At 37.7% G+C, this 16,053-nt stretch overlaps 3 protein-coding genes and 1 pseudogene across 4 annotated transcripts; 2 read left to right on the top strand and 2 right to left on the bottom strand.

Annotated features, from left to right (window-relative positions):
- The first annotated feature begins 1,525 nt into the window (after positions 1-1,525).
- Positions 1,526-2,966, top strand: LOC132177794 (uncharacterized). The gene is made up of 2 exons (XM_059590252.2): positions 1,526-2,124; positions 2,623-2,966. Exons 1-2 carry the CDS (start codon positions 1,627-1,629, stop codon positions 2,707-2,709), a joined length of 585 nt encoding a protein of 194 aa, XP_059446235.2. The 5' UTR covers positions 1,526-1,626; the 3' UTR covers positions 2,710-2,966.
- Positions 2,967-4,835: 1,869 nt separating this feature from the next.
- LOC132177793 (putative xyloglucan 6-xylosyltransferase 5) lies at positions 4,836-6,898 on the bottom strand. The gene has a single exon (XM_059590251.2). The coding sequence runs from the start codon at positions 6,382-6,384 to the stop codon at positions 5,020-5,022; it is 1,365 nt and encodes a 454-aa protein (XP_059446234.1). The 5' UTR covers positions 6,385-6,898; the 3' UTR covers positions 4,836-5,019.
- Positions 6,899-8,365: 1,467 nt separating this feature from the next.
- On the bottom strand, positions 8,366-9,511 carry LOC132178428 (putative xyloglucan 6-xylosyltransferase 3 pseudogene; annotated as a pseudogene).
- Positions 9,512-12,625: 3,114 nt separating this feature from the next.
- VTI1B (Vesicle transport v-SNARE family protein) lies at positions 12,626-15,525 on the top strand. 2 transcript variants are annotated; one of them, XM_059589783.2, is made up of 6 exons: positions 12,626-12,730; positions 12,832-12,957; positions 13,727-13,785; positions 13,869-14,057; positions 14,789-14,959; positions 15,212-15,525. In XM_059589783.2, the coding sequence occupies exons 2-6, from the start codon at positions 12,861-12,863 to the stop codon at positions 15,365-15,367; spliced, it is 672 nt and encodes a 223-aa protein (XP_059445766.1). In that variant the 5' UTR covers positions 12,626-12,730; positions 12,832-12,860; the 3' UTR covers positions 15,368-15,525. The 2 variants fall into 2 exon arrangements, with proteins under 2 accessions (XP_059445766.1, XP_059445767.1); XM_059589784.2 differs by having other exon boundaries at positions 12,639-12,730; positions 12,797-12,957.
- The last annotated feature ends 528 nt before the right edge of the window (positions 15,526-16,053 follow it).

The following is a 16,053-nucleotide window of genomic DNA, read 5'->3' on the forward strand; positions in this document are numbered from 1 at the left end:
AATTAAAAAGTATGAGGATTGGCACGTATAACGGTGTGAGTAACATGGTGAGGCATGTGGTGTTTAGTCATTACATGTTTTAATTCAGGGCACACGACACAGAAAAGAAAAAAAAAAAAAAATATATATATATATATATATATATATATATATATATATTAAAATTTATATTTTTATCTCACAATTATATTTGAAGTAACAGCCCTTTGATCCGTTTTCATTAAAAACAAAATATATCAAATGTTTGGTTGAAATTATCACATCAACATTATGAAATAATTGTAAAATAAAAATGTAGTACGACATTTTTCACAAAATATATATATATATATATATATATGATTATGATTTCAACCCAACATAATTTTTTGATTGACAAGATGATTTACTACCATTAACTATAGTTTATCAAGTTAATCATTACACGACCGAAACCTTGGGATCATGAAAGTACTTTTCATGCGAATGACCACCTAGATTTTGGAAAAAACAACTTTACTTGAAAAATTCTAGGCAATTGGAGAAGGCACTTGGCATCATTTGGAAGGATTTTTTTACTATTCATTCAAAAAAAATTTAACTCTCAATATTCTTACTTTTTACATTACATTAATTATTTTTTATTATTATTCAAATAAAAAAACCATTACAAAACTTTTTTTTTTTTTTTTGCTTTTTTATACCAAATATTTTTACTTTTTTTTTTCATAAATCAATTTTTGCTATAATTCTTATCCAGTAAACAGTAACTATCAATTGCCAAATGACACTTTTGGAGGAGTCACCTTTATTGGTAACTTTGAAAACATATTTTATGAAAAAACAAGCAACATATGTTTATAATCATCATTTTTATGTCCTAACCAAGAGCTAATACATTCTATATTATCATTATTTTATGATGTAATTCTTCATGGTGCCTAAAACCAAGTTCCCTAATACCAAACTACGCCTAACTAGTTAGTTGATGAGAGATACGAGCATTGAAGCAAATACAAATATATACGGCTATAAATAAAAGAACACACAATAATAATCAAGAATATAAAAGACTAAGCAACACAAGAATGAGTGATATAGATAGATATATTTGCTTGAAATGTACAAACTTGTTTACAGACCTTTAAATTATGTAACTTCCTACTTATGTATTTGAGTTGTTTGTTTTTATTTTTACCACATTAAAAAAAAAAAAAAAAAAAGACACGGCCTTCCTCGTTGTCGTCGTACCTTAGCCGCCAACTTTCTTCATTGTCATTTATTTTGCAAGTACATTCGACAGAAAAGAACCGGAACCAACAAACCCAAGCCTGTAAACCCGGGGGAGGGGAGGAGGGTCATTGTCAGTTATTGATGTTCGGTCCGGGTCCGCCATGGTTACAATAGTCTAGGTAGGCTGGAAGTGTGAATGACTTTCTCTGTTTTATTTTTTCTTTTAAATTTATTTACTCCTATTTATTTGTAGATATTTCTACCATAATATCCTCCGAATCCCAGAGAGATATTTATAAACCATATCGTCATACGTACGGTTACAGAAACCATAAAATCCAACGAAAGGAATGTAAACTAGAATGAATATCCTTGTTTTCTGGTCCTCAGAATTTCAGGCCTCGCACCCAAGAAATGGACGGTGCTGAGATTCCCGAAGCCTTCCATGAATGGCAGCAAATCCCGTCCCCACTTCCCCAAAACACTCCCACAGAGCACCAATTCGGTTTGGGATGGGAGAGTGAGACGGCGCTGGCGGTTGTCGGAGACAACTACCTCAACCCCAACGATGACGGCTTCATCTTCCCTCCTCCGGACCTTCAATCCCCAGAAGACCCAAACTCTGAAGGTGATGATGAGGAGGAAAATCGAAGGCCCCTGGTGGGATATGATCAGATAGGGAGGCGTTGTAGGGTGCGGTTTGAAATTCTGAGGGCCGCGGTCTTCCGGGTGGCCTCTAGAGTTCGTAACACTGCGGTGTGCGCCGGGGGGTTTTGGTCGATTGCATCCGTGACCGGAGTCGTTGCGGCGGTGTTGCTGTCATTCTTGTACGTAAGGGTGCGGCGGTGGCGTCAAAAAGTCCACCAACAGAGCAAGGATCGTTTTGTTTTTCTCATCAGAGAAAAAGACGAGGTTCGTTCATAAAGCCTTCAGTAAAGATTTAATTTTCTGAGTTATACTATGATTCTAGATTTCTTGTGTCAGACTTAATGAATTTTTTGATGGAATATATGAATCAACTACGGAACAATTCTGCTCTAGCCTCTTGCCACACCTTAAGAGCTTGTCTTGTCTTAATTTTTTTTCGAATTTTTGAGCAAAAAACTCGAGAGGCTGTCGTCTCAGTTCTAGGCTTCTGCCTCAGTTAAGGGAGAGATTCTCTGCAGCGCCTGCCTTGGCTGCAGCGGAAAGGCGATTGCTTGGTAATGGTAGGAAATCCTAAGATTAATGTCCATATATATGCGGATAATGTCTTGTCCTCGAGCATGTAACAGTAGTTCCACTCTTTTTGGCAAGGATAAGGCTGTTTCTTCTGTGATAGAGAAGAAGCATATTATATTTAATATGTTCATATAATTGTTCTGCGCTACTTATATTTGTTCTGACCATAAGATTCAATTTTCCCGGCAGAAGATCAACCAGCTCTTGCTCCACATTGCACAAATGAATGAAGTAGTATCAGCACGCCGCAGGGTTCCTGTGCTCAGAATTGGTTGATTGATCGTGCAAAGTCAGCCAACCAGATGTTGATTTAGGATCTGTCTCTCGCCTGTGCATTATGTGATGAAGTCGGCATCTTCTTGTGCATCAGAAAATGGAAAGAGATACATGCGTTTAGTTGCTTAGGTGCTTCTATATCATACCAAATTCTTCATATTGTATTAAGCACATTTTATCTCTCTATCTGAGTAGTTGTGTTCTTGTGATTATACTAATGGCCTAAGCTAGCAATACCATGAATTCCTTCTCAGTTATCTTTGTCACTCTCTGCTCCTACAGAGGTTTTTTTTTTTTTTTTTTTTTCCTGAAAATAGAGATAAGATAGAGCTCAAGTCTCATTAGAATGAATACAATTGTATTTCAAACACAAGCCTGTTTTTCTGTTCTTGTTTCTTTGCGTAGGAATGGCAGAGAGGGGGAAATGTGAATATGCCTTACCAGTAAGGTCAAAAAGGATTTCAATAAAGGAAAAAAAAAATCCCAACAAGAAGCGCACAGCTATATCTTTAAGCTGATTTGTAAGGAGCATCAAGCCAAATAAGTACAGAACAAGCAGCTACTCTAACCTGGTCCACTGCAAAACGATGAAAAGAGTTTCGAGGATTGCTCGTGTGATTTGATATTGATTGATTACCTGAGAAGCTGTTGATTCTGTCTGCAACATATGTAAATACCAACAGCATTATTAATTAAGAAGTTGGAGTAACAAAATATTCTGCAACATATCCTCGCCAATTTAGGCTGTCGACTAATGCAATCAAAAAAAAGGGGAAACTCAAACTACCCAATACTGCTCTAAAATAAACGAGTGACAGGAAGAGAGAAAGAGGTACCAGTTACCAAGAGAGACTAGTTAAAGGAGTAACAAATGGGTGACTCTGATCAAAATAAGCAGTCAATATCATGAGAACAACATTTTTACCCTGCTTTTCTAAGCAGGATGTCTGGAAACCAAGAAAAAAGGTAACAGATGATAAGACGAATATAAGATGTTGAGGAGCATGAGTAGTGAGACTAGATAAGATCAGAAATGATGCATTCACGATTTACCCATTATTCAAGAAAATGATACCATGAAGCACAGATATGAAAAGTTCTAGTATAGCAATTAGCTAGATGAAAATGAACTTCAAAAGCTTTGGAAGCACCAAAGGATTTCTGACCACCATGAAGAAGTTTAATATCTCATAAATAAGACCCAGTTGAGGTCATACTTGTAACACCATGGTTCCATATTAAGAAGATGAGAAGAAGCCCACATAGAGTGGATGGTTTATAAAAATAGTTATGAGTGTTAAGTCACACATTGCGTAGTTACTAAGTGAAACTAGACTTTATAATGAATTTTAGGGAAGCTCAAAATAGACTAGTCCTTTGGAGTAATAGTGCAGATGTGACTAGTGCTTTTCCCTGGGTCGTTACAAGTGGTATCAAAGCCACCTAGTAATGCCAGATCAGGTGGTATTGGAGCATTGCATGACGTGGCTCGGGGTCGTTATAATATGATCCTAGGAGAGAATCACCCGCTTTTGCTACAAGTCCATAGCTTCCGTTTCTTGGAAACCTACAAAATCTCTATGAGGAACTAGACAAAAACCTATTTGTTCATAACAGAACTCCGGTTAGGGAACTTTCACAAGTCCAGAAACTAGGCAGGAAGAGGAAATTTAGCAACACTGTTCCCCATGTAACCATAGCAGCCAATTTTCTGAGTCACATAAGAAGTAACAACCGTTACATAAAACATAAGTTTCTACTGAAAAATTTAACCTCACACCAAATAGAATACACATGTACGACCAAGGGCTAGTATGCGCATTATGGATTAAGCACAGTTGAAAGACTATGAAGCAGATGTACTGAACTTTTCCCTGTGTTCATTGCAAGAAACCTATATTTCAAACAGATGAATCCTAGAATCCAAAAATCATCTATTACTCAATAAAGTGAACAAGCTTAGTGACAATCTATAGCAAACAGGAAAATTAAAACAGAACAAAACAGATATGCATGCCGATGCAACGAGTAAGCACTGCTATGCTCCACTCCAAGAAACAGTGAGTAAAGGAATAGGATGCATGTCTCTATCAATGACAGTAATTATCGATCGTGCCAACTGAACCAAAGCAACATAAAGAATTCTATCGTATTTGTGGATTCCACTTTCAATAGCAGTTCTACAAAAACAAAACGAAGAGAGCCACTAACTCAGATATCAAATGGTGTTGATATCAGCAGATATCTGAAAAAATTACATTAGAAGACCATGAATGTATCAATCACAAGAAAAATGAATCACAGTCACGATCATAATCCCCTTTGTCCATCACGTGTTGAATGCCTAATATCAAACCGATCTACAGACTCTAAAGGAGTAGTAGTCTCATTCCTAATCCTCTTGATCTTAGGACTCAATAACCCCCTATGCCTAAACCCATACAAGTTGAGCACCTGATTATCTGCAAAATTGAACGCCCTCTCCATGCTACTCAAGCACCTCTCGACCGCATAATCCCCGTAGCTCCCACAAGGCTTGCAACCCACAAAATGCGTCACAAACGGCCACCTCTCGTCCCCCAATCCCGGATGATACTTCTCCATCATCTCCTCATACCTATCCACCAACCCAGCCCAGTACCCGTGCAAATAGTAAGAATTCTCTATGAAAACCTTGTCCATCCACTCATCCTTCTTCGAAATCAACAAGTATATCAACGCAGACTGATCATCAGCTTCGAAAGCCGGCCGTCCCTTCAGATTCGCCGTCAAAATCTTCCCGGCCTCGTCCCGAACAGGCCCCTTTGGACCCATTGGAGCCCAAGCATCGAGCAAATCCAAAGACCACTGGCAGTTCCTGAACAAAAAACTGCCAGTGTTCAACGCAATCCAGGACTTCTGATCGAACAACAAATCTGGGTACCCATGAATAACCAAATTATGATTGTTGTACTTCCATAGCGGAATCTCAAACACCATGTCCGTAAACAGAGCATCGCTGTCCAACCACCATATCCACTCGACCTCAGGGTGCGACAACATCAACCTCCGAAGCAATGGCAATTTTGCCCAATACCCGGCAAGCTCCTTATCCAAATGAGCCAAATTGTACACGATCTCAATCCCATGAATCCTACAATAGTCAATCTTGTTCTTAATAGACTTCAAGAGATAATGATCCCCAATTGGGTTGTCGCAAGGCTTCGGGGGCGACCCAGTGACGAGCAAAACCCGAGCTTTCCCATTGACGTGGCTGGGGAACTCGGGGTTCTTTGCAAGCCAGCTCTTTCTCTCGTCGTCCCAGTCGGAGATTTTGGGTCCGAGAGTGTAGGTGACGTTGGGGTTGATCTCGGGCTCGGGGGGCTCGTTGGGGTCAGAAGGTTCGTCGTCGGATCGGATCTCGGCGAGGATCCGGTTGGTCTCCTCAGCGATCTTCTGGGCGTCTACATCGGCGTCAGGGGAGCCAGTGAGGTTGCCGATGCCGATGGTGCCGCGGAGGACGAGAATGGTCACGAAGCCGCAGAGGATAGTCAGCTTCAGGTTGTTGAAGGTCCTCTTGATCTGCTTGCCACGCGACGCCGTCGTACGGCCCCTGGTTGTTGTCGTCGTAATAGTGCTAGTAGGGAGGCCAGCGGCTGAGCCTCGTTTCAGGGGCGAGAATGCGTCATGGCCCATCTCTCTGTCTCTCTCTCGCTTGTCTAGATTGGGATTTAACTAATGGTTCGCTTGTTTAGTTAGATTGGGATTTAACTAATGATTTCATTGCAATGGGGAGAAGACGTGGGGGGATGTTTGAGTTTGTGCGAGAGGTATGGGTCCATCTTCCATGGGAGGAGGCGTCACCGACAGGGAAGCACCGACGAGGTCCTGGTAAGAAAATCATTGTTTCAGTTTATTTTCTTATTAGGAAAATACAGGCAACGGTGGAGATTCTGACAAGTGGCGAGTAAAGGTCTAGACTTGATAAATTAAATATTGACAAATGGGTAGAGATCAGCTGTATGATTGTAAATTCCATGGGATTTTATAAGCCCAATCCAATGGGGATTGGTACCATCAACTTTGTTTTTATTTATTTAATCTTGCTTAATCATGCCACCTTGGCTTTTGGTTTTAATTAGGGCATCTAAATTAGTCATTTTTTGGTAATGCAAAAATTAATACGAATATAATAACCAATTTCTTTGGGTTGGACTCTTGGAGAACGATTAAGAACACAGCCTCAGATATATACGAAGGCCAAGAACAAGAAGTTGCAGTGAGCCATTGAGTTGTATCATCTGTTAACGGTTACCGATGGTCACAAACTGTTGATACTTGAATGCTATTGGGGAAAGAAAGACAACCTTGTTTGCCTTGTTCTGCTGTTGTGTGGTATTGATATGCGGATGGCTGTTTTTTTTTTTTTAAGTAAATCTTGTTCCTTTTAAGTAATAAAACATCAAATCATATGACTTTAAAAAATGACAACATCATGCAGAAAAAAAAAAAACCAAGATATTTTTCCATTCAAAAGTTCTATAAGTCTTATTGGACAACGATAGGAGGGATTATTAACTTTAAGAAAGTTGAAGGAATGTGTGTTAAAGTAATGATTAAATGATTAAATTTATATTTTTTTATTAGCTTAAACTTTTGGGATATCTGGTAATTTAACATGATATCATAACTAAAGATTCGATCCGGAATTGAACCTTAATTCCGTCAAATCATCTTCCATTTAAATTAAATTTAAAGTAATGATTAAACGATTAAATTTATCTCACTTATTTTGAGATAACTGGTAATTTAACGTGTTTTAATATCGAACTTGAAGCATCACCTAGGTTGAGATGTATGAGCTTTTTGAATCAGATTATTGAATTTCTATTAACAATCCTGTTTAACCAATTATTATTATTATTATTTTTATAAAATATGACTTTGGTAGCCCTTTGAATAAGCTTTTTAACTCCAGTAAAATTGTTTCATTCCATATTGAAATCATAAGATATGACCATTTTAAAAGAACTATATGCTTGTAAAGTAGCCTACATTAGAGTCTAATTTCAAGATATATATATATATATATATATATATTTTACAAAGACAAAATTAAAAAAAAAAAAGAAGGTAATTACATTTTGTACTCAAAATCCCATTCCGTCAATCAAATGCGTTAATTCAGACGGTCAAAGTGACAATGCATTGTAGTTAAAGGGGGCAAAGTGACAATACGTTGTAGTTCATGGGAGCAAAGTGACAGGTTGATCGTCTGAATTAACGCCTTTGACTGACGGAATGGGGTTTTGGGCACAAAATGATAATTTAATGGGGTCGGGTAGTAGGGTTGGCAGGGGGCAAAGTGACAATATGTTGTAGTTGATGAGGTCGGGAAGTAGAGTTGTCAATTCAACGGGACAAAGTGACAATGTGTTATAATTGAAGGGAGAAAATGTAATTACCCCTTAAAGAAATTAAGGTAAAAAAAGAAAAAAAGGGAGCCACCTTTCCTATATATATTTTTGTTTTAAGTTCTCAAGATAAATACATTAAGTAACAAACATCTAAAAATGCAAAACATTCATAAAATACAAACAATTTTCGATTTTGTGATTGGAATCAGCATTGACATGCCAAATTCACATTACATGACTCTCATATTGTGAAAAACCAACTAGAACAATGGGTCACCCAAAGTTTCTATCCACTGGTCTACAAATTCCAGAGGAGCAGTTGTCTCATTCCTGATCCTCTTGACGCTTCGTCGCAGCAGCCCCCTATGCTCAAACCCATATAACCTGAGCACCTGGTTGTCTGCAAAATTGAATGCCCTCTCCATGCTTCTCAAGCACTTCTCCACCGCATAGTCGGCGTGGCTCCCGCAAGGCCTGCAACCCACAAAGTGCGTCACAAACGGCCACCTCTCGTCACCCATTAGAGGCTGATCATATTTCTCCATCATTTTCTCATGCAAGTAGTACGAGCTCTCTAAATACACTTTCCCCATCAATTTTTCCTTCTTTGAACTCAGCAAATACGTCAATGCAGATTGATCATCCGCCTCCAACGCTGGCCTTCCCTTCAAATAAGCCGTCAAAATCTCCCCTGCCTTTTCCCGAATACGCCCCTTCGGACCCATAGCCGCCCAAGCATTCAGCAAATCCAACGACCACCGGCAATTCCGCAACAGAAAACTCCCCGTGTTCAAAGCGACCCGCGATTTCTGGTTAAACAACTCCGGCAAACCATGAAGAACCAAATTATAATTATCGTACTTGAAAAATGGAATCTCAAAAATCATATCTGTAAACAGAGCGTCGCTGTCCATCCACCATATCCACTCCACCTCTGGGTGAAACAGCATCAGCCGCCGAATCAACGGGAGTTTTGCCCAGCACCCAGAAAGCTCCTCGTCCAAAAGAGCCATATTGTACACAATATCAATGCCGTGAATCCTACAATAATCGATCTTATTCTTTATAAACTTCAAAAGATAGTGATCTCCTATTTGGGTATCACAAGGCCCGGGAGGCGACCCGGTTACCAACAAAACCCGAGCTTTCCCGTCCACGTGACTGGGAAATTCCGGATTTTTCACGAGCCAATTTTTCCTCTGTTCGTCCCAGTTTGAGATTCTGGGTCCCAGAGCGTGTGTTTGAGTGAAGTTGGGGTTGCCGGTAGTGCCGATGGTGCCGCGGAGGACGAGTACGGTTATGCACGCGCAGAGTAGAGTGAGCTTGAGGAGGGTGTTGAAGGTCTTTTTGACATGACAGGCGCGAGCTATGCCGAGAAGCGTAGAAGCTCCACCAAGGCATGCCATGGCAATGGTGGGGTTGGGAAAGGTTTGACGGCGAAGCTTAACGTCGGTAGTTGTTTGAATCTGGAGTAAGGAGAAAGACGTGCTGGGGTGTTTAATTTTGTGGTGGATTCAGATTCAAGTTCAACAATTATTTTATTTGGTCTTCGATCCGCACATGGCTTGGGAACCCCAAGAGTTCATTTTCTATTACGTTGGCAATTATTAATCATTACCTCTAACATGCTTGCCATTGCGATGCACTTCGATTGTTTTTCATCTGCCGGAGTTTCGCAAGACTAAGAGCTCGACACTTTAAGGTTGAAGGCGTTGGAGTGGGTGGCATCGAGGTGTTCATGCATCATTTTTCTAAAAAAAATTAACATCAAAACTTGTTCACTTATTTTACTCTTTTTATCACTGATTCACATCATTCATTTTTTAAAACAAATATTCTTACTTTTATTCAAAAAAAAAAAAAAAAAAAAATTACTTACAAAACAAAATTTTTACACTTTTTATAACAAACATTCTTACTTGTATTCACATCAATCTACATTGTAGTGTCTAAAAAAAAATGCTTTAACAAACAAAACCTTCGCTTGATCTAGTTTAAGAGTTGAATTTTATGGATGCAAACAATTTTTTAGAACTATCTTGAGTTTTACCCATTTATATGAGCCAATTCAGAGTTTATTTTTTGGGGTAATTACCTTTTGCTCCCATGAACTACTAATTATGACACCTGACCCCATCAAATTATCATTTTATGACAAAAAATCCCTTGACACTTTCCCCATATGAACTACCAACTATGACATCTGACCCCATCAAACTATCATCTTATGACAAAAAATCACATTCTGTCAGTCAAATGGGTTAAAATTGACTGTCAACTGTCATGTGCAAGTCATGTGCCATTTTAATTTTTTTTTCTTCCACTTTTGCCCTCATTTTAAATTGTTTTCATGTGATGGATTAGGGTTTAGGAGGGTATAAGCGTCACTTTTTCGGTTTGAAGTGAGGGCAAAAGTGAAAGAAAAAAATTTAAAATGGCACATAACTTGCATATGACCGTTGACAGTCAATTTTAACCCTTTTGACTGACAGAGGGGGCTTTTTGTGGTAATTTAATGGGGTCAGATGTCATAATTGGTAATTCATGGAAAAAAAGTGTAAAGACGCTGTAGTTCATGGGGGCAAAAGGTAATTACCTCATATTTTTTTTATAGTAAGTGTACGAAGTGACCTTGTCATAAGGATACTCTGTCATAAAAAAGCAAAAAGACCTGACAAATCCAATGGGATTCATGCCTCTATAGCTTCAAGATGAAAAGTACTTTGACTTAAGATGAAAAATAAATAAAAGTTTTGGCATGTATCCTTTTTTATGTGCCCTCATAATTAGCGGGGATCAAAGCCAATAGCTTCAAGAATTGTAGTCTTATATGGGACTTATCTATTTAAATATCTATCCCGCCATTTATTAGAGTAAGTCGGTCTCATATGAAACTCTTTACCGGGCGACTAGGAAACCCAATTTGCAGGACCAAAATAAAAATATCATATATATAAATACATATATGGCCTTGTGTATCATACTTTTAATCGCATCTCTCTCTCAGCAACTTCCATCCTTCCGCCGATGTAAAACACTCATCTTCGCCGATATATTATCATTGTTGTTGGTTGATGCATTTGTTCTGCGTTATAGATCGGTTATTTTTTTAGTATAGATTGGTTTTTGGATTCTTTTCTAGACGAGATTTGAGGTGCCTTGTCTTATTTGGATCTAGGGTTTTACCTTGCATGAATTATTCGATAAAATTTATAGTTCTCCGTAATTGTAATGCACAATGCTTAAGGTTTGAGTTTTTGGAATTGTTTTCATTCCTAACAAACTTCCTCAAAAAACAGAGAATAGAGAGAGGCTCATAGATATAGAGGTTGGTTCTGTTTGCCAAAATAGCTTGAAACCACTTCGGCCTCCTAATTTCCGCATACTAAAGGGCCACTATTTTTTTGTTTGATGAACTGCCGGCCCAAGGCGATTTTTGTTTTTCGATGGGTTATTTTCATTTTGCAGGACTTGGTTATTTTGAACCATCAACTATTTCTTCATCATATCTCCCAGCAGCCAGCAACAATTGATTCAATTGCTCAGGCTCTAGAAGCCAAAACCCCTGCTGAATCCATCTCTATTCTTTATCGTGTACTTGAAAGCCCATCATCTTCTTCTGAAGCCCTTAGGATAAAGGAACAAGCCATCACAAATCTCTCGATCTCCAAAAGTTTGAAACATTCTGACCCAATTGAGGCACAGCCCTTTTTTAACTACAGGCGCTCCTTCAAGTTCAACTGAGCCATAGTCTGATCCAGCTCTTGACTACTTGAAATTTTTTTTGGACCATTGAACTACTGGCCATTGGCTTATGGAGCCCATTTTATTTGGTATATATATATATATATATGAGGTTTGATACGGACACAACACAAACCCAACTCATGGCCAACTTCTCTCCTACGTATAAAAAAAAATTTGAATTTTAAACCAAACAAATTGTATTTTTTCCCAAATTTTCAGAATTTCAAAATCTTCTCTATCAATTTTTTTTTTTTTTTTTTTTAAATGATACATAGGAGAGAAGTTGACCATAAGTTGAATTTATGTTATGATCTTAACATTTTTCTCTCTCTCTCTCTCTCTATATATATATATATATATATATATATATTTTTTTTAAATATGGTATTTTGTTTGTTAAAAATATTCTGGACCTTACATAAGTAGCTTTCCATCACTAGTTTGACGGAAAGGTTAACGGACAAGGATGTCTCTGTTTACAAAGATTAATGTTATATAGTATATTTTTATTTTATTATGCCGATTTAATAATTATTAGATATTTTTAACGAAAGCTGGTAAAAAGGCATGTGAATCATGTGATGATAGAAAGATAAATAAATTATTGGTTGGGGAACATCTTAGTATCTTATTAATAAAAAATAGAAACGACAAAAGAATAAATAAAAAAAAATCTACCGCCAAGTTACTCCGCGAACAGACGAGAGAGACTATAGGCTGTCCCAATTGGACGTAACGTGAATTTTACCGTTGGTAAGTATCGGTTTTTACATCCAGATCCCTTCCTATGAAAGCAAACAATACTTGCAACTAAACTTCAGCGAAACGAGAACATTCCCCTCCAGATAGTCAAGGGACCGATCGATCTTCAATCAAAGGTAGATCTATGGTTTTCTCACATCTTCAATTTTGACGATTTTTTCTTCTAAATTTATTCGGTTCAGGTAGAACTAGGGTTTTGATCTTTCTGTATATGAAGAGGGTTGCATAGGAGGCTTTGAGAAAGAGATGAGTCAGGTATTCGAAGGGTACGAGCGCCAGTACTGCGAGCTCTCTGTGAATCTCTCCCGAAAATGTAGCTCGGCTGGTCCTCTTCCTGCTGGAGGTAATACCCAACTTCTCCCCTTTTTGAATCAACTATGCCAATTTTCATGTTATGTACTATTTGAAATGTTTGCCAAAGTACGGTTCTTTTAGAGTGAATCATTGTATTTGCTCTACTTTTGGCTCTTATTTGGACCGGTTGGTTGCTAAAACGTTTTTGCTTAACCGTTTATATGATTTTTTCTTTTCAAGTTTTTGCTTTCCAAAACCTTTTTTTTTTTATAAAAAAAAGTCTATGATGATAGTTGATTATTGTGGGTTTCTAATTTTCTGCTCATTAATGGGATAGTATAGTATCAAATGAACCCACGTAACATCTCCAATATAAGATACCCAAACCATTCTTGATTTCTGGCATAAAGCAGTAAAGCACTCACACCAAGGACATGGGATTTGATAATTGATAAGCCCCTATGTATATGAGCATCAGCCTCACTAATATATGGCATTTCAATCGGTTTTAAACTAAGAAACTGATGCTTCACTGACTGAGTTATGGAGATGCAATCGCACCAGGCAATATTTAGCAGGTGCTATTATCATTTTGATCTGGTATAGCTATGTCAGATGGTGTATCTACTTGGATGATTGAGGATGAAAAATTTGATTGTCAGGCTTTACCAGTATGCTTACTGCTTAGTAAAATCATTTAGTCTGAGGTGGGGGAATGGGGCTTGTATGCATTTTTAGGATTGGGAAATGCAAATTATCCATTCTGTTGCTTAAGATTTTATGAACTGGGAACCATTTTTGTGTTACTACGTGTGCAGAGCAGAAGCAGCAGAAGATTTCTGAGATTAAAGCTGCAGTGGATGATGCTGATGTTTTGGTACTGTGTAGAAAATATCAGTTTTATTTCCTTGCTGGATTTCCCAAATTCATTCATGTAACTTCTTTTTTTCTTCGAGTTAGATTCGAAAAATGGACCTCGAGGCAAGAAGTCTGCAGCCAAGTGCAAAGGCTATGATGCTTGCAAAGTTAAGGGAATACAAATCGGATCTAAATAAGTTGAAAAGGGAATTTAAAAGAATATCATCACCTAATGCTGATCAGGCTTCCCGTGAAGAGTTGTTGGAGTCTGGAATGGCAAATGTGCATACGGTATGTTTGGATCATATTGTTCTCTCACTCTTCCGTTGTTCTAAATTTGCACAAACTATTTGTTATTTTAAGAAAGTTATTTTCTCTTGGTTAGAGAGTCGTGACTTTAATTGGAGCTCATCGAAGATGATGATCGCTTGATGTAACTTTGTGGAACTCTATCTACTGTTGTGTCTTCTTAATAATTTGCTGTATAAGTGTAATTTATTTCAGTGCCAAAAAGTTATTTCATTTACAAATGTTTAAGATAAAATTGAGTTTAGGTTTTTAAGTATCGCTGGGATTGCATCTTTTCCATTTTTTTTAGATAATGGAGTAGACATTTTTGTTTTGAATGAGCAGAATGCTTTTAAGATATCTCCGTTTATGTTTTTCATATTATTGGTTTTAAAAAATCTCTGTTTTGAATCCTTGTTTACAATGCTTGGTCCTATTCTCCGATAGGCTGTGGAAGGCACACCCTTACTTTATCGAATTGCAGAAGGTAACATGGATTTAATAGTGTGAAAGTGTCTTCCCGAGATTTCTCAGGTTACAATTTGAATGCATATAGGTTCAGATTTCTCATGTTGCGATTTGAATGCATATAGGTTTAATCTCTTTCTCTCTCTCTCTCTCCCCTGATTTCCTAGAATAAGATACGATTTGAATGCAAAAAGGCTTGACATAGATGGCTTATATTCCATAACTTTGGTAAAAAAATATTTTAGTCATTTATGGATGATATATAGGCTTCTGCTGATCAAGGAGCGAGAATGGCAATGTCAGTTGAGAGATTGAATCAGTCAAGTGACAAAATTATGGAGAGTAGAAGAACCGTGCTGGAGACTGAAGAGCTTGGTGTCTCAATCCTAGAAGATTTGCAACAACAGCGTGAGACTCTACTACATTCCCATAAAAAGGTATGTTGTTTACTTGATGTTTTGTTTCTAATTGTGGTTCATTATGACTCAAACTTGATTTCTCCTGGCTTCCCTGTATGCCAATTGGACTCGTTTAGCAAGTCTCTCTTGTATACAATTACCTACTCCAAAGGATCAAAGCACGGGTTTATTTGTAATCATTCTTGTTGTAGTGCCAAGTACACAAAAACATGTGTATGATGCAGCAGCAGTGAGTAAATTTGTTGACTGATGATTATATTTCTTTCGCAGCTTCATGGAGTAGATGATGCCATCGACAAGAGTAAAAAAGTTTTAACTGCCATGTCGCGTAGGATGTCCAGGAACAAATGGATCATCGGCTCAGTTGTCGGAGTTCTTATTGTTGCAATCATCTTTATTTTATTTTATAAGCTTTCTCATCATTAACCTATACTTGACGTTGTTTCGGATACAGATGAGACTCGCCATTGCATTATCTGCTTGCTTGTATATAGATAGACTCATCAAACATGTACAATTTATCTGCATTGAATGCTTTAATAATTATATCATACTTGGGGTAGCTTACCCTTACATTATGTTTCTGCTACCATATGCTTCGGTTACAAACCAAGTGAAAAGACATCAATATTTTTACTATTTTGCTGTTTGTTGCCGTTCTGAATTCTGGATCCTTGAAGTTAATTGACAGGGGTTTCCTACCAAATTTTTGTTTCCCTTTTCTTATCATTCTTTACTTCTAGGTAATATTTTTATTTCATTGTGGTAATTATTTACTCTCAAATTGCAAAAATGATGCTGTATTGATTACATTGGGTGTAGAACTCAGCAAAGACGGCATCTTTTGTTATGTTTTATGTCTCATGTCGTCGTTAACAACATTTTTGAGGGGCAACTCTATTTTTCAAGGCTGTCGTGGCTGCTATCTAGACTTTTTTCCTTGACAAACGATTGAAGAATCTTTTATCCCACAAGTCCCATTATCAGTGAGACTCTACCCTAGACTTTAATCTCTAGAAGGAGATACCACTAGACTACCAAGGCTATTGGTGCCCTCCATCTTCTACTCGTAGTCGAGAAGCTTGGTTTGTTTACTTTTGTTTTTGAACACG

This window comes from Corylus avellana, chromosome 4 (genome assembly GCF_965113065.1).
Source record: "Corylus avellana chromosome 4, dhCorAvel1.hap1.2, whole genome shotgun sequence".
Taxonomy (NCBI): Eukaryota; Viridiplantae; Streptophyta; class Magnoliopsida; order Fagales; family Betulaceae; genus Corylus; species Corylus avellana.